Source organism: Theropithecus gelada, chromosome 4 (assembly GCF_003255815.1).
Source record: "Theropithecus gelada isolate Dixy chromosome 4, Tgel_1.0, whole genome shotgun sequence".
Taxonomy (NCBI): domain Eukaryota; kingdom Metazoa; phylum Chordata; class Mammalia; order Primates; family Cercopithecidae; genus Theropithecus; species Theropithecus gelada.
The window spans coordinates 42,013,512-42,037,459 of record NC_037671.1 but is presented as its reverse complement, the minus strand read 5'-3'; the positions used below and the strand labels follow the sequence as shown (position 1 = coordinate 42,037,459).

The 23,948-nt window shown below is 38.7% G+C and overlaps 1 protein-coding gene across 4 annotated transcripts in view; it reads left to right on the top strand.

The window, feature by feature from the left end:
- KIF6 (kinesin family member 6) overlaps positions 1 to 23,948 on the top strand; it is a 375,342-nt gene that overhangs the window by 16,074 nt on the left and 335,320 nt on the right. Inside the window, exon 4 of one of the 4 annotated variants that reach the window (XM_025382859.1) lies at positions 15,564 to 17,438. The exons of the other annotated variants lie outside the window; for them this stretch is intronic. Within the exon in view, the coding sequence (XP_025238644.1) occupies positions 15,564 to 15,675 (112 nt within the window). The 3' untranslated portion in view covers positions 15,676 to 17,438. Of the gene's footprint in view, positions 1 to 15,563; positions 17,439 to 23,948 lie in introns of those variants that run through there. 4 annotated transcript variants of the gene reach the window in all.

Here is a 23,948-nt window from a genome sequence, read left to right as displayed (position 1 = left end):
AACCAGACACCCAGAAACACCAGTGGGCTCAGACAAAATCCTCAAGAAGAGTCTACTGTCTCTAGCAAGAGGGCCAGGGGACTGGCAGTCTAGCAAAACAAAAAACTTGTAGATATTAGTTGCCTTACTCCATCCAGATACCATGGAAAAACCCATGACTCCACCCCTATGGGTTTTAAAGAGAAGAGGGCCCTAAGGGAAGTAAGGTTTCTACACTTCATTCAAACTGGCAAAATGTTAACACCAGTAGATCTCTATAGTGATGGAATAGTTCTGTATTTTGATGGCAGTGGTGATTGCTTGATTCTACACATGTGAGAAAATGGCATAGAACTATACACATACATTGTACGAATGTCAATTTCCTGGTTTTGAAAAGGTACTACAGTTATGGAATATGTAACCACTGAGGCAAATGGGGTACAGAGAACTATTGTATACTCTCTTTATGACTTCCTGTAAATTTATCATTATTTCAAAATAAAACATTAAGAAAATCCTCAGTTATAAAAATTTTAGTGACATTTGTTCTGTGATATTCTTTTATTCTGTAAATTAGGCAATCTCAGTTATTACACTGGAACTTCTCCCCCATGGGATTCAATAAAACTAATCCCATCTGAAAGTCACAAAAACACCAGTGACATTTTGTTTTTTTCTAAGTTTACAGGAAACATTGTTCGCCACTGAATTGTACAAAAACTCATTGCCTGTTCCCCAGATCTGTTCAACTTCTGGCCACAATTGCACTTTGCCAGATGCGTTGTTTATAAACAGGAACCTGTACTTGGCTTTACTTGCTGCTATGCTGAATTTCCTGATAACATTACATTTCTGGCTTTTGTGACTTTACGATTATACTTAAATTTAAATTTTTAAGTGTAACAATTTTAAAATTATATTTTCAGCTGAGAACATGGTCTTATGATTAAAAACAGGAACACTAACATCAGCTTAAAGCCATGTAATTATACAAGATGATGACCTTGACAAGCTCCATCAAGGACTTACCAAGGAAGGGGATAACATTGCCATTCTACCTACAGCTGGTGAATGTGAAGAAAACAGCCGTTGATGTAACAAGTATAGAATGTATTAAAGATGCACATTTCAAACACAGATTTTATTACTGTAGGTAAAAAGACAGCCTAAATCTGGGTCTCTCTTCTTAAGAATAATTGATCAAGAAATTGCATGATACTATCATGTTTGTAATAGTAACTATGTTATTCATAATTTTTGATAAAATACCTATAGAACAAAAAAAGCATAAGAGTTGCATGAAGCTATTTACTTGTAAGAAGTAGGATTCCTTGACAGAGTATTGTACATGTGAGGGGTGAAAATTACTGGTCAGCGGTAAAATAAAAAGCATTACTTGGATTAAAAAGTTAGTTGTGGGTTTCCTAAGATAATAAAAGAGACCAACCAGTGGATCGGAGATGCACTGACACGAGCAGTGTGATTCTTCAGCATGAAGAGACATCTCTTAAGCTGGTGCCCCCAGAGGCAGATCCTGAGGCTAGGATTCCAGGGAAAGTAATGTATTTGGGAGGTGAGTTCAGGAAGCACCGGCAGGGCAGTAGGGAAGTGAGAAAGCGAAGGAAAGGAAGCTAGGGTCTTTTAAAGAGCAGGTTACCACTGTAAGCAACTGGGACTTATTTCCACTGGTACCCACTGGGAACTGTTAGGAACATGTCTCAGAGTTGTCCCACCCAAGGGGCAAAGAAGCCGGGGTACTTGACCACCCCTGCCCATTATTGTTTGAGGGCTGCTTCTGGGGTGTTCACATCATGGCACTTTGAGCCTCACCTGTTCGTGAATTAAACTTCATGGAGGCAAGGACTCCTCTTTACCTTTGTTCACTGTTGTGTCTCTGGCTCCTAGAATAGTGTCAAGTGTCTATTAAATGCTCCTAGTATTTGTTGAGGAAGAGAATTAGCAGATAGAGGATGATCCTTTAGCACCTGTCAGCCTTTCTTTTATTGCTTAAATGCACAGTGATGGGCTTTATTTCTTATAAAGCGAGTTTTATTTCTGTTTCCTTCCTGAAGTAGTTTTTGGACAGAGGCCTTTTCAATGACTAAAATCATGCTATATAGACACCTGCTCTTTTGTCTAGGCCAGTGGTTCTCAAAGTGTGGTCCATAACCCAGCAGCATCAACGTTACCTGGGCACTTGTTAGACACGCACATTCTCAGGCCTCACCCATACCTATTGAATCAGAAGTATCTATAGTCTAAAAAGCCCTTCAGGTGATTCTGATGCACACTAAAGTTTGAGATTCACTCACCTAGGCATAAAGCTAGGTTGCGGGGTGATGCAGATAGTGACAGATGATACCGGTGGTATTTGTTGTCAATATCTTTTTCAGAGATCCGAGATGTGCTCTAAACGACTTTACAATTCTGAAATTGGTATTTGTTTGTTTGTAATTTACCTCCCACTTATTTCTAAAATAAATTAAAGCACCTTATCCTAAAGGCAGAACCAGCTTCGTGTACATGAGACCTATGTCATAACACAGGGCCCCATGCTCAGAAGGGACCCCACTCTTGATTTAATGCACTATAGTTAACATTCACAGGAATATTACAAGTTAAGAGAAATCTGAAACTATTTAGACTAAGTTAGGTACTTAACAGATTATTTTCAGAAAGCTGAATGTTTTCTCTAAAGATATAATTGGGGGAGACTATATAACACACTGATTAAGAGCATGGACTTTGGAGCCATATAAGCACAGTTCAGATCCCAACTTTAATACTTATTAGCTGTGTGTCCTTGGGCAAGTTATTTCATCTTTCTCTGTCCTAGCTTTTTTTTTTTTTTTTTTTTAAGGTGGAGTTTCACTCTGTCACCCAGGCTGCAGTGCAGTGGCATGATCTCGGCTCACTGCAACCTCTGCCACCCAGGTTCAAGTAGTTCTTCTGCCTCAGTCTCCCAAGTAGCTGGGATTACAGGCATGCGCCACCCCACCCTGCTAATTTTGTATGTTTAGTAGAGACGGGGTTTTACCATGTTGGCCAGGCTAGTCTCGAACTCCTGACCTCAGGTGATCCACCTGCCTTAGCTTCCCAAAGTGCTGGGATTACAGGTGTGAGCCACTGTGCCTGGCCTGAACCAGCTTTTTATCTTTAAGTGGGGAAAATGATACTGTAATATCTACGTCATTTGCCATGATAATCCAATGAGCTGTACATGCCCCAGTATATGTGATTGCTCAGTAAGTACATAGTGCATGCTCAATGAGTATTGGCTATCATCCATTTTTGGCTCCCCATCAACATTTTTATAGAAAGGATTTTTGCCCCAATTCAGAATTTTACCAAGCTATGAATGTTTTTCTGTATGATTTTTTCCCCCTTAACTCTTTAGATTTGGTTTCTCCCAAGGCACCAAAAAGTTTGTAATTTTATATCAGATATTTAATTCAGGACTTGAGGATACATTTACAAATAATCCAAAGATATTTCTAGTTATTATTTCTCACCTTGATAGCCTCCAAAAGAAAGATATATAAAGAACACAAATAGAAGGCAAGGTGTTCTGGAAAATCCTTCCTATACAAATGTGCAGTGATTGATTACAACTGGCAAGATTTTTACTGTAGTTATTTGACTTTATAATTGGCAAAAACAAAATCATACTGAAAATATGTTGTTTGAATGGCTGGAGAAAATACAGCAGTAAATTTATATCGTGCTTTATCGCTTGCAGATCTAAATATCTTCATTTAAAAGTTCCTTTACTTGGAGCAGAGCACTTTTAGCAGAGTTTCTATTATTGTCAGTGAATTTGAGCCTTACTTTTATACTAGGTCATGTGTTTCTGGTCAGAATTTTTAGTGTAATTCTTGCTAAATAGTAGGAACAAATTTACTTATTAATTGATAACACTAAGAATACATGTTATTTTATATAAAGCTTTGCCAATGTAAGAGCACTTTCACATATATTATCTCATCTAATTTTTATAATGACCCTATGGGTTGATAAGTATTATTATTCCCATTTTAGATGAAAAACAGGGCTCTGAGCATTTAATTGGTTTCTGCGGGGTTACCCAGTAATTAGGTTATGGAGCTGAAACTACAATAGATCTTCCTTTCATAGTCTTTTGTTTCTTAAATTGCTTTATCACACCCAGCATTTATGTGTTTCATTCCATTTCATTGAAATCATCCTTGCTAAATTCACTAATGATGTTCATGTCACTGAGTCAGTGGGCTTTGTTCAGTCTTCATCCCATTTTACCTTTCATCAGCAGTCGACAGTGTTAACTCTTTCCTGTGGCCATGGCAAATAGGTAAAACTGAGATGACTGTTGTGTCCTGGTGGTGGGGTGGGGGAGTGGATTTTGTCTTGGTGTCCGGGGGGTGGAAATCGGGGTAGGGTGGAGTTGGGAAATGAAAGGCAACTTTCCCTTTTACTGCTCGCCTCGTGAGTTGTTTCTCCTATGCTCCAGATGTCCGAGCACTTTACCTTCTGCATCCCACTCCCACGCTGTGTCCAATTTTTGCATGCACTAAATGACATTTCTTCCTTTTGTTCATAAAATTTCTTCATTCAGTGTAGCTGTTCTCAGAGGAAAATAATTAAATTAGATACATGAAACTTCATTCGACATTCATTCTGCTAATATTTACTGAGTGTCAGCTATATATCAAGCACTGCAAGTAAGTCTAACTTTCTTAACGGAATTTGTGTTATTAACAGAAAGATCCTGGCTGCCTTGGTGGCTCATACCTACAATTCCACCACTTTGGGAGGCTGAGGTGGGAGGATCGCTTGAGCCCAGGAGTTCAAGACCAGCCTGGTGAAAAAGATTTTTGTTTACCAAAATTAGTCCAGTTTCAGGCACAGCAATACACTGAAATGAAAGATATTAAGTTGTGTGAGAGACATATTGGGCAAGCATCCAATATGTCATTGCCATACTTACAGTCCTCACAGCTTCTGATATGGAAAAATGTTCCACCCAGTTTCCAGTGGAACTATGTTGTGATTTGTGACACTGTCCTCTGCAGTCATGGCTGAAGGAATCTGAGTCAAGGGCAGCAATGCAAAGGCTGCCTGCTTATGGTATAGGATGTCAATCTGAGGACTAGAAGCATTGCCCAAATAGAAATGAGCTGGGGCCATCAGAACCTCACTCTTGGCGGTGTGAACTGGGAAAATCTGGACAAATCGGGCTATTGCCAGACACAGAAGCTGAAAGGCATTTAGGTAGAGAGAATGAGAGTCTGGAAGGATCACTATGGACAAGGAGATGACAGTTATGAGTCAGCAGAGGCTATACTAGAAAAAGGTAAACAAGGAGAAGGGTCCTAAGAGATCTGGAGGCCTGGAGGAAATTCCCGTTTCCACATGCCCTCATATTCTTACAATTACCTTCCTTCTTGTTGCTTTTTGTTCGTTATATCAGATGCATCTAATTAACTCAGGACCACATTTTATAAGTAGACTTGATCTATTTTGTGTATACCAAATTTATTGACCTGAGTAAAGATTGAGAAATTCCTTTTGAGTTCATATTGAATGTCCAAAAGCAAAATAATAGTTGTGTGAATGAAGTTTAATGATTGAATCAGAGGAGTTTATTGAGCCTACTCTCTAGTGTGAAATGCAAAGCCAGTATTCTTCACTAGTGACTTCAGGTGAAGCATATGATGTTACTTCTCTGCTCAGAACCCTTCAGTGGCTCCACATTTCACTCAGGGAAAAAGCCAGTTCCTTATGGTGGCCTAGAAGGAACTCTGGCTTCTTAGGCCTGGGCCCTGTGCAGTCCATGTTTTAGTCCTCAGCGGTTACTGTCTTGAAATTCTTAACAATTTTATCTTTGAACGTGTGTTTTGTAAGTGAAGTTCTGTGAGACAACAAAGCATAAACCTAAACAGGCAAGATCTGTGGAGCAGCAGCACACACAAGTGGTGACGATCCAGCAGCAGTTTGTGCACAGGCAGGCTCAGGCACAGAGCAGCATCCACGCAATAGCATTTGGCCCACTGTATACACCTCAGAGCAGTCCAGGATACTGTGGGGACTCCAGCGGGAGGCCATTCTGGAACCTGGACCCAGATTGGCGGTAGCAGCTGTGGCAGCATGAGCAGAAGCGGCATTGTGGCCATGCCAGAGCACGGCTTCCTATGGGGGCTGGACCAGGACTTGCCTAGGAGGTGGCTGTCCCACAGGTACAAGAGCTAATCTCTTTGTCCTGTGTGTCTGAACAGAAACTTTTGGAGCTCAGGCAGCAAACTTGATCAGTAAATTATTACAAAATTCAAGTGTGCATGTTAACATCGCAATAAAACATATCAAGAGGTTGTTAGAATTCTTCAGAATTTAGAATTATCAGCCTTGAAAACTGCTGCAACTTTGTAAAGCAAATATCTACAGACTTAGAAATGAAAATTAAATGTAAAGGCTGGGTACGGTGGCTCACACCTCTAATCCCAGCACTTTGGGAGGCTGAATTTGGCGGATCACCTGAGGTCAGGAGTTCAAGACCAGCTTGGCCCTGTCTCTGGGAAAAAATATAAAAGTTAGCCGGGCATGGTGGCACGTGCCTGTAGTTCCAGCTACTCTGGAGGCTGAGGCATGAGAATGGCTTGAACCAGGAGGCAGAGGTTGCAGTGAACTGAGATTGTGCCACTGCACTCCAGCCTGGGTAACAGAGCAAGACTCCATCTCAAAAAAAAAAAAATTAAAATTATGACAGTCAACAGGAAAGGATACCATTTTCATGTGAAACTTCAGATGAACCAATTATTAATAAGGAAGACAGTTTTGAAGTTAATTTTTTTCTTGTAATAGTAGATACAGTGAGCGAATGCATAAGCAGGTGTTTTGAATTATGAACTTACCGTGAAGCTTCTTTCAGTTTCTTGTTCAACCTCCACAAGTGACAGGAAATATCACAGGAAACATTAAAATACATTGTATATATTTACATTTAAAATAAAATTCAAATTTCCATGAAACTGATTTGCATGTAGGGTTAAATCTTTTTAGAAAAATTAGTTTGCAAGAATCATCAGCTTAACCATACTGAAACTTAACATTTTGAAATAATTTACAGAAATTTACCTTAATGTTGTCACAGTTTATAAAATACTCTTAGCTCTAGTGATAATTGCATCAACTGAAAGATCTTTCTCCAAATTAAAAATTAGCAAAAATTATAGAAAGAATGAATAAGACCTATTTAATAGCACAACAGGGTGACTATAGTCAATAATAACTTAAGTATACATTTTAAAATAATTAAATGAGTGTAATTGGATTATTTGTAATGCAAAGGATAAATGCTTGAGGGGATGGACATGCATTCTCCGTGATTCGATCATTATGCATTGCATCCCTGTATAGCCATATGTATCACCTTAAATATTTATACCTACTATGGACCCACAAAAATTAAAAAGCTAAAAAATAAAAATGAAAATCAGAAAAAATGATTTGTGAGCTTGCATGTATCAAAAATAATTGACTTTGCTTTCAATTATATCCACTGAAAATGAAGTTGCTAAAAATATAAACTTCAATGATCAAATAAATGAATATGTAGAAAAGTAAGCGAGGACATATGTGTGATCAATCAAGATATATTAATAAAGTATTTTTGTTTTTATATTGTACAAAATTATAACATCAACATAGTATATTTTTGCAATTTGGAAATTTATCCCTTACTCATTTATTACTATTCCTCTAATTATAAGTTATCCCTGTATTACAAATACTAAAATGTTTTTAAGGGAAAAAGTTTTATATTTTGTGTACCTTTAACGGCACTTTTCCTCTACTCTTTCAACAACGGGCCCTGCATTTTCATCGTGCACTGGGCTCCGCAGTAGTTTAGCCAGCCCTGCCAAAACGGCCTGCTTCCATGATCCATTTCCCCCTTGTAAACAAAGGGGGGCCTTACCTTACAGTTTTGTTTTGTTTTTCTAATATTCTCCCTTTTACTTACTCTGCTTCAGCTTTTAACATTCCGGAAACCTCTAGCCTGAAGGCTTTTGCCCTGGCTGTTTTCTCTGTCTGGAATGCTCTTTCCCCACATACCCACATAGCTCACACTGTCACCTCTTTAAAGTCTTTGTTCAGATGATAGCTTCTTAGTGAGGCCCACTCTGACCAGGCTACTAAAAACCGCAGCCCATCCCTGCTCCAACCACCATGGCATTCCTCACTCCCCTACCTGATGCCACATTTGTTTTTTTCATAGCACTTGTCATCTTCTAATATATAATTTACTTATGTACTACGTCTACTGTACATTACTTGTCTCCTCTGCTAGAATGTCAGCTTCACGGGTACAGGGATCTTTTTGTTTTCTCCACTAATGATTCCCAATCACATATAACAGTGCCAGTCCATAGTAAATACCCAGTAAATATGTGTGGAATGAAGCCTGAAACTATCAGTTAGACATGCAGCTGCTATGCAAGGCAAAATTATGCACATAACTGCAAGGTGTTTTTCCTTGTGCAACAGGCAAATTAGATTCTTGATTCCTCAAACTGTTTACAGCTACTCCTTTTGTATTTCCATTGATTTTAATTAATGAAAATTCCTGTTATAGAGCCATGCACTGAATGTGTGCTAATTAAATAGTGTTGTTCATGTAATTGTAGCATATTTAGAGCCATAAAAAGCTTTCAGAGTGCTAAAAACTTTGTTATAAAAGCTAAAACAGTTGTAAAATAAGAAAACCCCAATGGCTGAATTCTTTATTTGCTTGTTAAGAATATTTACTTCTTAGGAAACCCTATTTTGCCTCAATCTAAATGACAATAGAAGTACAGTATATTTGCACTTGGGAGTGTCTGCATTTTCACTCTGAGTTTGGGTGCCTAATCAATTGTGTCAGGAATTATTCTTATTCATAAATAAAATATTCTTCATCTATGGCTATGTTGAAATTTAAATGTATATTTACTAACTTGTATTCACTCTCAAGCACTAGAATCTTTGGCAATCTATATTGCTTTTTCTTATGATTTAAGTTTTGTTTATTTTATCATAAGAACAGCACATTTTCTTCTTACTGAGACAAAAATCAGGATTAATGTTACAACTAGGAAGTATCCTTTTTAAATACAATAACAAACTTCTTTTGTATGATACTTTAAAAAATGGAATTGCTTCTTTAATGGGAGAAATTGTGCTGAAAGCTGCTATGCTATCTTTATGTATCTGGTAGGGGAAGTTTTTCTATTAGTACATGAAAATCTGGATTTCCAAGGAAATCACAAGAATAATGTAACATTTAAGTAGCAAGTCAAAGTTATTTTCCAAATGTTGATATATAAAAACTGAATAATAATTAGAAGGATGAAAATCATGGCAATAATCTCATATCTGTATTAGATGAAGTCATGCTACAAAGATTTCCCAATTTCCATGTGATATCAATAATTATATGAGTAATATTATATGAGTAAAAAATGTAAGGTGCTAAGGAGATATTAAGATAGATACTGAAAAGTTGTTGATTCTGTAGTTTCCAAATCTGTTTTATCCTTAATATGTCAATGACCTTCTTAGGTCACATAAAAAAATGATCAGTCTAGGCTGGGCGCGGTGACTCATGCCTGTAATCCCAGCACTTTGGGGGGCCGAGGCGGGTGGATCACCTGAGGTTAGGAGTTCCAGACCAGCCTGGCCAACACAAAGAAACCCCGTCTCTACTAAAAATACAAAAAAAGATTAGATGAGTGTGGTGGTGCATGCCTGTGATCCCAGCTACTCGGGAGGCGGAGGCAGGAGAATCACTTGAACCTGGGAGACAGAAGTCACAGTGAGCGGAGATCATGCCACTGCACTCCAGCCTGGGCAACAGTGCAAGACTCTGTCTCAAAAAGAAAAGAAAAGAAAAAGAAAAATGGTCAGTCTAAATTAGGCTTCAGATGTTTTTCAATGACAAGAGATGGAAACCTCCTGCAAAAGGGAATTTATTGGCTTACTTAACTAGGAAGTCTAGAAATGTGTTGACTTCAATCTCAGTTTCCTCCATGTGGCCGACAGCACCAACCTGATAGGCTTATGAACCAAGACCCTCAAGACAGGACATTGTCCTTTCTACTAGCTTCAGTAGAATGTCCACATGAGGATTCTGGAGCCACATTCCCATCCCCAGACCAATCACTGTCACTAGAGGCATGGAGCACTCTGATTACCTTGGCTTCCTCAACCTGATTGTCAGCCCTATCTGCACCACTTGGAAATAGGGAGAGGTTTCGCCAAAGGACAGAAGCTGGTGATGCCAGAGAAGAGAGAGAAGAAAACAAACTGGGCAGATAAACTTCCACTTTGGGTTAATAGGAAAAGTAAACAAACCCAAATCAATTAGAAGATACCTAGAAGATATTTCAGGGTTGAGAACTTTTAGAGATGACTATAGAAAATGAAAAAACCAGGGCTTGTTCACATTTGGCTGTACCTGTGACATGTAACAGTTGTTTTTTTCCTAATTCTGCCGTCATTCTAACAATAGGAGGTTTACAGATATCTATACATTTTGGGTTGATTGTAGTTCTACTAGATTTAGAAAAGAGCTAACATGCACTAGGTTCCTACTATGTTTCAGGCTATGAATACCTTGAGATGTGTGTGTGTGTGTGTGTCCAGTATTTACACTGTACATACACACACAAACTTCGAGATACACACACATACACAATATCTCAAAGTATTGACAGCCTGACATGTAGTAGGAACCTACTACATATTAGCTCTTTTATAATGTACATATTTATATATTATATACTGTATACACACACACACACACACACACATTCTAGTTGAATCCGTGAGGTACAGATTCATCTGTGAAGAAAAACTTAAGACAATAGTGACTAAAGTCATAAGCACTTACTATTTCACATACAAGAAATCTGCGGGTAGGCAGTCCAAGGCTCTATTGGCAGCTTCCTGGTCCCTAGGGACTCAAGCTCCTTCTACCTTGCTATTGCACCATCTTTATCAATCACATCACCTTGTGATACAGGATGGCCATTTGAACTCCAGCTCAATTATGCATCTTCTAGGCAACAGGAAGGAAAAAGTAGAAGAAGTTTGGAGCCCCTCATTTTTAAAGAGAATGTTTAGTACTATTATTTTTAAATTTTAGATTTCAGGGTTACATGTGCAGGTGTATAACATGGATATATTACGTGGGTCTGAGGTTTGGGCTTCTAATAATCCCATTGCCCAAGTAGTGAACATAGTACCCAACAGACAGATTTTCAACTCTTGTCCCCCTTCCTCCATCCTCCCCTCCCCTTCCCCTTTTTGGAATCCCCAGTGTTTATTGTTCCCATCTTTGTGTCTTTGTGTACCCAATGCCTAGCTCCCACTTATACATGAGAACATGTGGCATTTGATTTTCTGTTTCTGTGTTAACTCACTTAGGATAATGCTGCTGGAAAGGACATGATTTCATTCTTTTTTGTGACTGTATGGTATTCCATGGTGTATATATACCACATTTTCTTTATCCAGTCCACCGTTGATGGGCACCTGTGTTGATTTCATGTCTTTGCTGTTGTGAATAGTGTTGTGATGAGCATATGACTGTGGGTGTCTTTTTGGTAGAATGATTTGTTTTCTTTTGAGTGTATACCCAGTATTGGGTTTTCTGAGTCTAAAGGTCATTCTATTTTTAGTTCTTTGAGAAATCTCTAAATTGCTTTCCACAAGGGCTGAACTAATTGGCATTCCCATGAACAGTGTAGAAGGATTCCCTTTTCTCTGCAACCTTGACAACATTTGTTATTTTCTGACTTTTTAATAATAGCAATTCTGACTGGTATGAGATGGCATCCTATTGTAGTTTTGGTTTGCATCACTCTGATAATTAGTAATGTTGAGCATTTTTTATGTTTGTTGACCATTTGTATATCTTCTTTTGAGAAGTGTTTGTTCTTTGTCCACTTTTCAATGCGGTTGTTTGTGTTTTTCCTACTGATTTGTTTAAGTTCCGTATAGATTCTGGATATTAGTCCTTTGTCAGATGCATAGTTTACAAATATTTTCTTCCACTCTGTCGGTTGTCTGTTTGCCCTGTTGATAGTTTCTTTTGCTATGCAGAAGCTCTTTAGTTCAATTGTCAATTTTTGTTTTTGTTGCATTTGCTCTTGAGAACTTAAGTTATAAATTCCTTGCCTAAGCCAATGTCTAGAAGGGTATTTCCTAGGTTTTCTTTCAGAAATTTTATGGTTTGAGGCCTTTCATTTAAGTTTTTAGTCTAATGAGTTAATTTGTGTATATGGTGAGAGGTAGGCGTCCAGTTTCATTCTTTTTCATATGGTTAGCCAGTTTTCCCAGCACCATTTATTCAATAGGGTATCCTTTCCCCATTGTTTATTTTTGTTAACTTTGCCAAAAATCAGTTGGTTGTAGGTGTGCAGCTTTATTTCAGGGGTCTCTGTTATGTTCCATTGGCCTATGTGTCTGTTTTTGTACCAGTACTATGCTTTTTTGATTAATGTAGCCTTGTTGTATAGTTTGGAGTTGGGTCATGTGATACCTCTGGCTTTATTCTTTTTGTTTAGGATTGTTTTCACTCTTTGAGCTTTTTTTTGGGTTCCATATGAATTTTAGGATAGTTTTTTTCTAATTCTGTGAAAAAAGATGTTGGTAATTTAATAGGAAAAGTGTTGAATTATTCAGTTGCTTTGAGTAGTATGGACATTTTAGTAATATTGATTCTTCTAATCCATGAACATAGAATACTTTTCCATTTGTTTGTGTCACCTATGATTTCTTTCAGCAGTGTCTTGTCATTCTTCCTGTAGAGATCTTCACCTCCTTGACTAAATCTAGTGCTAGGTATTTTTTTGGTGTGTGTGGCTATTATAAATGGGATTGCATTCTTGATTTGGTTTTCAGCTTGAATGTTATTGGTGTATAGAAATGATAGTGATTTTTGTATATTGATTTATGTATCCTGAGACTTTGCTGAAGTCATTTATCAGGTCTAGGAGACTTTCCGCAAATCCTTAAGGTTTTCTAGGTATAGAAACATATCATCAGTGAAGAAATCATTTGACTTCTTCTTTTTCTATTTGGACGCCTTTTATTTCTTTCTCTTGCCTGACTGTTCTGGGTAGGACTTCCAGTCCTATGTTGAGTAGGAGTGGTGAGAGTGGACATCTTTGCCTTGTTGCGGGTTCTTAAGGGGAATGCTTCCAACTTTTGCCCATTCAGTATGATGTTGGCTGTGGGTTTGTCATAGATGGCTTTTATTATTTCGAGGTATTTTGTTGATGCCTCATTTGTTGAGGGGTTTTTACCACCAAGGGATGTTGGATTTTATTGAATGCTTTTTCCATATCTATTGAGATGATCATATAGTTTTTGTTTTTAATTCTACTTTGTGAATCACATTTATTGATTTGTGTATGTTGAATCATCTTTGCATCCCAGGAATAAGATCCAACTGATCATGGTGAATTAACTTTTTGATGTACTGCTGGATTTGGTTTGTTGGTATTTCCTTGAGGATTTTTGCATCTATGTTCTTCAGGGAAATTGGCTGATAGTTTTCTTTTTTGTTGTGTCTTTGCCAGATTTTGGTATCAAGATATGCTGGTTTCATAGAATGAGTTAGGAAGGAGTCCTTCATCCTCAATTTTTTGGAATAGTTTTAGTAGAAATGGTACCAACTCTTCTTTGTACGTCTGGTAGAATTCTGCTATAAATCCTTCTGGATCAGTACTCTTTTTGGTTGGTAATTTTTTTTTAATTACTGATTCCATTTTGGAACTCATTATTGGTCTTTTCAAGATTTCTGTTTCTTCCTGTTTCAGTCTTGGGAGATTGTGTGTTTCTAGGATTTATCTGTTTTCTCTAGATTTTCTAGTTTATGTGCATAGAGATGTTCATGGTAGTGCCTAAGGATCCTTTTAAAGATAATTATTAACAGTAACACACATCACATAGAGCTCATTAGCCATAACTCAGACACATGGCTATACCAAGCTGTAAGTGAGTCGGGGAAATGTAATTCTGTTAGTTGAGTGACAGTGTACCCAATTAAAATCTGGGGTTTGGTTACTAGAGAATGAGAGAATAACTATTGGGAAGCAGCCAGGCATCTCTCCCTCATACTTTATCTCCTAAGATATGCATCAAGCATTAGTTATTGAGCTGGAAGACCTTGTGACTTGAGTTAGGAAAGTCTTAATGTCTCTGGATTTGTGCTACTATGGGGCCCTTAATAGCACTCTTCCTTTCCTTGTTTAAGGCCTCAGTCAGATGAGCTAAAAAAAAGTGGCTCCTGGAGGATATTCTCATAGTACCAACTTCCCAGGAGCATATGCATACATTGATCTGGGCAGCACAGCTATATGCCAATTCCATGTGTGACCACTACTGACTCATATACCCTTTCATTACCACCTAAGTGAATCCGTTCTTCCCTAAGGGAATTGATAGATGAGAGTTGTCTATGATAGTTATATTTTTGATGCTGAGAGGCTACTTCATTTCTATCCTAACTAGCAGGTGCATTGTTATATGACTTTTAAAAGTGAAGCTTTGTATATTAAGTATAGTATACTCTTCTCTAATGAAAAAAATATGGAGGATAACTCTTCTGTTTCATCTCATGTATTGCAAATCCTTTAAGGACCAGTAAGAGTATAATAGGGTTGTATATTAATTAGCCATGAGTAAATTTATTAAAGTATAGGTATGGTAAAAATGTTTCTCCTTAGAAATTACTTGACAAAATAAGTAATGAGTGGAGGTTCAGAAATATCTCAATGATATAACCATCATTCTATCACAGTTTTAGCTTATTGAGAAAGTACTTGGCAACTTACCTGATGTTATCAACCTGAGATTAGAAGTACCAGCAACAAATGAGTGCAAAGCTTCCACAATGTAATTCTTCCTGTGCATGATTCTGAATATCTACTATAATGACCTCAAACAAAACCAGACTGCACAGTGTCTCCATGTGACCATCATGTTATGAAAAGAATGGCAATGTTTACTTTGGGGAAAGTTAGGTGATGGTTTAAAAGTGAGCACAGAAAAGCTGATTTTCTTTAGTTTTAAGTTTGAACTTTTGTTGTTTTTTTTGCTCTGCCAAAGTATTGGAAGATAGAAGTGAGAAGAATCAGGGCAGGGGAGACAGGTTTGTCTGCAAGTTCTTTATTGACCAGATTGAGATGTTCTGAGGACAGTGATTTACGTTTTTTCTCTACACACTGAAGAGTTATTTCCTGAATGCTGAAGAATATATGTTTTTGTTTTTGTTTTGAGACGGAGTCTCACTCTGTTGCCAGGCTGGAGTGCAGTGGTGAGATCTTGGCTCACTGCAACCTCCACCTCCCAGGCTCAAGTGAAGAAATCTATGTTTTTATCTGGAGTAGTATCTTCCAAATGTTTTCCCTTGTATTGTTAATTAACACATGTAAGTCTTGGTTTGTTCCTTTTGGTTTGTTTTTGTTTTTTAATAGAAATGTATCCTGTATTCTGTTAAATTGGCCACGGTGTTACATGGTGACTGTAAGAAGTGAGAATTCATATCGTATTTTCTATCTCAGTCCTACAGGAACTGGATTAACCCAGCAAGTCTGCAGTTCCCAAGGTCTTCAGGATGAGGCACCAGTGCAGTTATATAGTATTTTTCCCCCAAAGTGGCATGTTTTAAACTGACAGATTTTCAGTGTTCCATTTGATGCTAGTATTTTCTTCTAACAATAGCTTTTCTCTTAATGATGCATTTTACTTATGTAAACATTTTTTTCTCATAAAAACTTAACCATTTTGCTTTTGATTAATGGAATCACCACTAAGCAATCTTTATAAGATTGTCATTTATATGGCTACATTAAATAACACAGTTCTGTTTTCATACATAGAAATTCTAATAATATAAAAATTATGTAGCCAAAAACATTGAAACTTTTATACATGAAAAGCTTGAGTCACAGAAACCTAGGGTTGAAAGGAACTTCAAGTTCTTTAGCCTTCCCCTAAGAAATATAACTTACAAAAGTGAGCAGAAGTTTTTATATATTCACTTGCCCTTAGGCTCTTAATTTAACTCCACGCTGAGCATTTTCAACACTGACTTTTTTTGAGAAAGGTTACCATAAGGGAGCTTTTCCCTTTCTGCTCCCTCAAATGCATCTATCCTTTTTCTTAGCCTCTCTTCCTTTCCTCTTCTCTCAGAAATATTTCTCTTTACTATCCTTACTACTTGGAGCTTTGGTTCCAGCTAAGTTTGCTTCTTTCAGAAGTTTATCTCCTAATTCAGTTCCAACCAGGGTTGCCAGATTTAGGAAATGAAAAATATAGGACACCCAGTTAAATGTGAATTTCAGACAAATGATGAACACATTTTTAGTATAAATATGTCCCAAATGTTGCACGGGTCATACCCATAAAATTATTCATTGTTTCTCTGAAATTCAAATGTAACTGTATTTTATTGGACAACCCTATGTAAAACCCTTATCCCTGCGACCTTGTCTGTAAATTTCCTTTGCTGAAGTTCACATCTCCATCAGTGGACTGAACTACGCGGAGGACCCTCTTCCGTGACTTCATTTTCCTCTGCCTGCAGCCATTTCCATCTGAATCCCGTTCTGTTCTCCCCGTGCTGGTTTCTCAGCTTCCCTGCAGTCCCCCATCGGCCACTCTTCTTGAGCTCTCTCCTGTTGGTGGCACAGCAGTGTTTATTATGCCTGACACTCCTAGGTTACTTTGAGTCCTCATTTACTCTTGTCCTAGCCAATAACAAGTCCTGTTCATTCTTCTTCCACAGGGAAATCATTCCCTCTTTCCCTCCTCGTCTTCACCTCCCCTTCCCCTTCTCCCTACTGTCTGTCCCTGCTTGTCTGTTCCCTGCACTGCCCTCATTCAGGTTTCTGCCCACCCGCTTGCCCACCCAGCCTCCTGCTCTAGACGCTCCCTGTCCAGGCCATCTTACACTGACTGGTTAGTCATTCAGAAATATTGTACCAATTCTACTCATTCCCTTCTTCAGTGACTTACTATTGTCTGCAGAATGAAGTACAAATTCCTTATTCGAGGCCTCACATGCAGGAACTTTCCAAATTGTCCTCTTCCTATTTCCCTGGTGCCATTGACATCATTACTTTGCATCAGTGCTTATCACCCTTTCAGATGCTTTCACTCTTTCACTATAATATATTATTGAAAACTCCCTTCGGGAACTTTTAAATTATGTAATCATTTGGCATACAGATAAAAGGAAGCATTATTTTAGTTTATATCGCTGTATTAGTAAATGTTACATTCTATAGTTTATCCTAATAAAATTTAATAATATTCACGTCATATAAATAGCAAGAAATGTTTTGACTTTTCCCTATTTAACAAATGACACACACTTCCTTGTATTTTGAATTAATTAGGTAATTAAAAATGTGATTTTTAAATAAAATTTGAAACGTCACCTCTATTATGTTTGGCTTCATAACTAAATGTATACTGAAATGTACATTATTGTTAACCTATACTGACTGGGTGTGATGGTTCACACCTGAAGTTTTTAATCCCGGCGCTTTTGGAGGCTGAGGTGGAAAGATTGCCTCAGCCCAGGAGTTCAAGACCAGCCTGGGCAACATAGCAAGACACGGTCTCTACAAAAATTTAAAAAATTAGCTGAGCATGGAGGCGTGTGCCTGTGGGTCCAGTTACTTGGGAGGCTGAGTGGGGAGGATCCCTTGAGTCCAGGAGGTCAAGGCTGCAGTGATGCTGTGAGCCGTGTTTGTGCCACTGCACTAGCCTGGGTGACAGGGTGAGAACCTGTTCCTCCAAAAAAAAGAAAAACAAAAAACAAAATAAATTATACGACAGCAGAATTCATGACTGACCTGATGTTTGTTAATTCTTGCATTTTGCATTTTTATTTATTATCATTATTACTACTATTTTTTGAAAAGGTTCTTACTGTATCACCCAGGCTGGAGTGCAGTGGTGTGACCAAGGCTCATTGCAGCCTCAGCCTCCCCAGGCTCAGGCGATCCTCCCACATCAGCCTTCTAAGAAGATGGGACCACAGGTGCGCACCATCACTCTCAGCTAATTTTCGTATTTGTTGTAGAGACAGAGTTTCGCTATGTTGCCCAGGCTTGCCTGGAACTCCTGGGTTCAAGCAATTTGGCCTCCCAAAGTGCTGGGATTTCAGGCATGAGCCACCGCACCCAGCTGCATTTTGCATTTTTAAATCAAATCTCAAATCAACTAATATATTTTCATATTTGCTATATTTCTTTTCTCTACTTTTCTTTTCTTTCCTTGTCTTTTCTTTCTTTTAGAGACAGCATCTCACACTGTCACCAGGCTGGAGTGCAGTGATGCAATCATAGTTCACTGCAGCCTCGAACTCCTGGGCTCAAGTGATCCTCCCACTTCAGCTTCCCGAACAACTAGGACTACAAATAAAAAATTATCCAGTTGTGGTGGTGCACACTGGGCTAATTTTTTATTTTTCACAGAGATGGAGTCTCACTATGCTACCCAGGCTGGATTTACATTATATTTCTAAGTGTTGAGCTAAGAAAGTGGATTGCAGGTTGCTATTTCTAAGCATTTTCTACAGTGAACATCCTTCAGACTTAGATCATCTTTATTCACAATAAATAAAAAGCCAGATTGTATACAGTTCTCCACTTCCCCCTCGTGACTCTCCATTTGTTTTTATTGCACAAGCCCAAGGCTCTGGGGAATATGTCTCAGAGGTGTACCTTACCACACTTCTCTTTATGGGTTTGGCTTGGTTACAAAATACTGTGGCAGCTTCTTGGGAAATCTGAGAAAGGATAGTACTCATTCCTGTAGTACTTGTTTCCTCATTCTTTTCTCCTGGGCCATAGTATATTGAATAAACAACGAGTTCCTGGTCGATATCTATCAAAATGAAAACAGGGTTATATTCATGTGAACCTCTATCTCGGTGCATTTATCCTCACAACTGGTATTGATTAATATGATGTAATTACATTCATTACAGTGATACATATTTGGCAAACGTAAGATGTTTAGTCATCAGGTGGTTCCCAGTACAGTGAAGTGCTTGAGTGGGATCTCTTCATTTGCCCTGCCATGAAGAGATATCCTGTCTTCCGTTCTCCATCTGCTGTCTATCCTGGTAGACTGACCTGTGTGGGCTCAGTAACTTGCTTCCTGCCCTCTGGCCTCCCAGTGGGGTCAGTCAATGGAAAACCCCAGCAGGAGATCAGAGGGGAGGACAGTGAACTCAAAATATGTTTTCCCCTTGCATTCTCCCCTGCAAGGTCACCCTGGATTGGCAGTTTCTCCAGACCGAAGATCAGTTCCTTCTCAAGACCACCTATTCTGTAGAACTTTCTCACTCTTTTTGGATTCCAGTAACCTTTCAGGCCTGTGGGGATTAACAAATCTACTACTGCTAGCCACAGGTTTCAGCACTATTCTTTGTGGTTCCCCGGTATACACACACACATCTTTGTTACAAGACCCTCTAAGAACGGAGTATTCCATCTATTTCCTATTGGCGTCCTTGTTGATATAGTGCTTTATGTGGAGTAATTAAACAATCCTGTCAACTAGAAAAGTACCCTCCTTCTATGGAAAAGGAAAGTGCAGCACAGTTACACTCAAGGACCTGCAAAGGTCACATGGCTAATATGTGATAAAGCCAGGATCTGAACCCAGAAAGTCTGGCTGCAGCCTACATGATTTTAACCTAAGTATGATAATATGTATAATACAGTTACTACATTGTTGCTTTAGGAACATTTACACTAACAAAATATATGAAAATTAATCATGTTGATGACAGATAAGGTTGATCACCCAAATTATCATTCTTCCCCACCTAGCCCTTTCATCTGCATACTTCAAAAGATGGTGATTTTTTTTTTCCCTTTTACCCAGGAAAGAATGAAAGAATGATATTCTTTGATGTTAAGGAATAAGAAGTTCAAATTTTACTTATTACTTTCAGCCCTTTTAGAGAACAATTTTTTGCCAACAACTAAGTATTCTCTTTAAAATATGAACTCTCAAAGACTCAAATTTAGCTTCTTTATTTTCTTAAGAGCCTGATGTTGGGCGTTAGTATTCATTTCTCAGAATGACCTAGTTTCTACATAATTTTGGTCCTGTCCATTCGTTCCCAGAACTGACATAGTCGTCATTTTGTTGTCTGCTTTGTGTTGGGGGACATGTCTTCTGCCCTGCCCCCTACTTTCACCACTCATTATTCATTGTTCATTGTCTTCCATATTCATCTGTGGTGTAACCGGTCACATTTTCCATCCTCTTGGGCTTGTGTTGTGGTGCTGCTATGGAATGCAGCTGCAGTGTGTTGATTCTGGACTCTAGGTATCCTGGGTTGCTACAGAATACTGCTTCTAGATGACTTATTTGGCAGTTGAAATTTCTTCCAACACAGCAGCCTCCTAAAGCGTAGCTTCATTTCTTCATGCTAAAATACTAAAAATAAAAAACCAGCCCTGTTCTTTATTTTGGGATCTTTGAATCATTAAAATGTCATAGAACGGTAGCCTGTAATGATACTGGTCTCAGGTATACGCTAACTTTAAAAACGCAATTGGTTTCTAGGAGCTCAAAGAAGAAAAAAACATGCATTAATGATTCAGGTGTTCTTATTGTTAAAAAGAGTACAATTGAATGAGTGGTTGTTTATGCTTTGGGTCTTAGGCGGTTATTCTATAGTGAAGGTCCTGGTTTCGACAAATTTGTTCGCAGTCATTTTTTCTAACGTGGGGGGTTAGGTTATGAGAGAAAGCCAGGGTTTCTTTGCAGTTCACTGTGCTTACCTGGAATCCCATTTGATATTACCATGGGCTAAAACTCTAAAACTGCCAAACTTGGCCAGAAAATCAAATCTGTGAACATAAGCAATCATTTATATTTTCTCAAAGTACTTACCTTGGTGTTGTATTTAAGACTTATTCTGAAATAAACTGTAGCTTTAAGACTAAAGAGAAAGCTGCTTATTAAAAAGTTTCCATTTTGCCATGTGATTGGTATAATTAGCATCTTTTCCATCAAATGTTTTTGCATAGAGAAAGTATATTTTAAGTGTATTTTCAAAGGTTTGTTAAAATAAAAGGGGCAATTCTGGTTGCATCTATTTTTCAAGACAAATTGCTAAAAAAAGATCAATGTGGTAGTGCCTTTTGTTTAAAAAAGTTAGCATTTTACGTACATTCGAAATCCAGAAAGATTTATTAAGCTAAACACCTTATAAAATACGATTTATTCAATTGTCCTGGCAAAGACTTAAGAAGATGTCATGTTGAGCTACTTTGTTTATTTTCATCAAAAGGCTCTTTCATCTGCCATCCAAATAAGAAGATATATTTATGTACAGAGATGGATTAAAATCCAGCCCTCATTATGAAAGAATAAAATTTCAAAAAAGTCATTAAACATCCATTAAAACAAGAGTAGATTTATGCGGCAGATTTTTGCATTGTATTCATTAAAAACTTCAGTAACTGTGAGTTTAATTTGCTGCAAAGGAAAAGTAAACAGATTATCCAAACAGAGGAGAAAATAGGCGTAGAAGTTTTTCTAAAGAGTTAGAAAATTGGAGGAGCTATGACATTCAGCCATCAGTTCTGTCTGCTGGCAACTACTGTGCCCCATGTGGGGTTGGACCCATAGTCAAGAAACACCATTTAAGCCTTCCCTTTCTTTTCCTGTCATATACTCAGCAAAATTTCTCCTCTGGTTAAACTCGATCATCCACCTACTCTATCTCTATGGCTGGGCTGCTGAATATTGCTGGAGTAAAATATTAACTGAGATGATTGAACTCACTATAGACTCATGCCTGCATATTTCAAATGGACACTCAATGCAGCCTGACAGTCCTAATATATTTCTCTGGTATGTTCACCTTCTCACTCTCAGAGATGACTGTTTCCCAATTTGATTCTTCTCAAACTTCCTACATTCCCTTCCCTTGCTCTCACTTTCAGCTTCCTCATACTTCGCTGAGTAAATAGGCCCAACCAATCAAGTACACCCTCATTCTCCCACATCATATCTGCCAGCCTGCATCTGCACCTAATTCCTTGGCCTCCCTCCTGTTACTGTAGTCAGGGCTCTACTGTCCCTGCCAAAGGCCAGTCCTCCATGTGCTTCCTGAGGCCTTGTTGTCTCGCCATCTCAAGTATACTGCACTTGCAGTTTTCTTCTTTTCACAGCATCACTGAGTTTTCCAACTCTATGAGATCATTCTCATCAGTACATTCTAGTACCTGCTCTCTTAAAATAAAACAATGACCTTCATTTACTCACATCCCTTCTAGCTATTTCTCATTTCTGTGCTCCCCTTTTCCACAAAAACTACCTGAAAAGAGTTGTCTGTCCTCTTGCCTATACTTCACTTCTCATTTATTTCTGGACCCTCTCCAACTAGGCTTCTGTCTTCTCTGCCCTTCTGAGACTGCTCTTGCTTGTTAGGGTCATTAGTGATGTTCATGTTACCTAAAACCATGGTCATGTGCCCATCCTTGTCGTACTTGATCTTTAAGCAGCATTTGACAGGGCTACATTTCTTCCTCTTCCTCTTTAAAATACTTGTTTACTCTTAATTTTCTTTCTTTTTCTTTTTTTTTTTTTTTGAGACGGAGTTTCACTCTTATACCCCGGCTGTAGTGATGTGGTCCAGTCTTGGCTCACTGCATCCTCCGTCCCCCAGGTTCAAGTGATTCTCCTGCCTCAGCCTCTGGAGTAGCTGGCATTACAGGCACCTGCCACCAGACCCAGCTACAATTTTTGTGTGTGTGTTTTGTTTTGTTTCGTTTTGAGATGAAGTTTTGCTCTTGTTGCCCAGGCTGGAGTGCAATGGTACAATCTCGGCTCACTGCAACCTTCGCCTCCCGGGTTCAAGCAATTCTCTTGCCTCAGCCTCCCGAGTGGCTGGGATTACAGGCATGTGTAATTAGCCAAGCTAATTTTGTATTTTTAGTAGAGACAGGGTTTCTCCATATTGCTCAGGCTGGCCTCGAACTCCCAACCTCAGGTGATCGCCTGCCTTGGCCTCCCAAAGTGCTAGGATTACAGGTAATTTTTGCATTTTTAGTAGAGATGGAGTTTCTCCATGTTGGTCAGGCTGGTCTCGAACTCCTGACTTCAGTCAAACCACCCGCCTCAGCCTCCCAAAGTGCTAGGATTATAGGCGTGAGCTACTGCGCCCAGCCTACTCTTAATTTTCATAACATCACATTGTGGTGGCTATGGAGGTGTCCTCGTGTCTCCCTACATGACTACCTGCTACAGGGCAAGAGCTGACTAGCAGCCTTCAGCTACCATACCCCTAGATTGAACACAGTGGAAACACAATCCAGGCTTCCTTGGAGTGTTCCCAGTCAATAACTGAGCATGATGGGGATGCTAGAATTAGAACATGCTTTCATTACATGAGAATCTTCTGACTGGCAATGTTGAATCCAAACTCCCCTTTGACTAGGTCAAGTCTTTCTTAGAACTGAGCTCTTCCTATCTAATCCTTCTATCCCTGTCTCCTTTTACAGATGTCAGATCTACACGAGGTCTGAACCTCTCATCACCTAATCCTGCTTCCTCCTCTTTTATATCTCTCTTGTACGTCTAATTCCATCTTGGTGTCAGATTTCCAGAGGATGACCCAAACGGACACACACTATCCTATTCCCTTACCCACTGTTCTGTCTTCTTTCCCTGTTCCTTCTCTCCTTCACGAGCCCTTAACACTGATGGCTCCATCCTTGGACCAAGTCTTCTCTTCTTGATCTCTTTGTGATCTCATTCAGTTCTATGACTTTGAATATATTCTTTATGTCATTGACTCTCAAAGCTGTATCTCTAGCTCTGATCTCTCCCCAGAACTCCAGACATCTGTATCTAGTCACATTCTTCACATCTCCACTTGGGTATTTATGAACATCTCAAAGTTG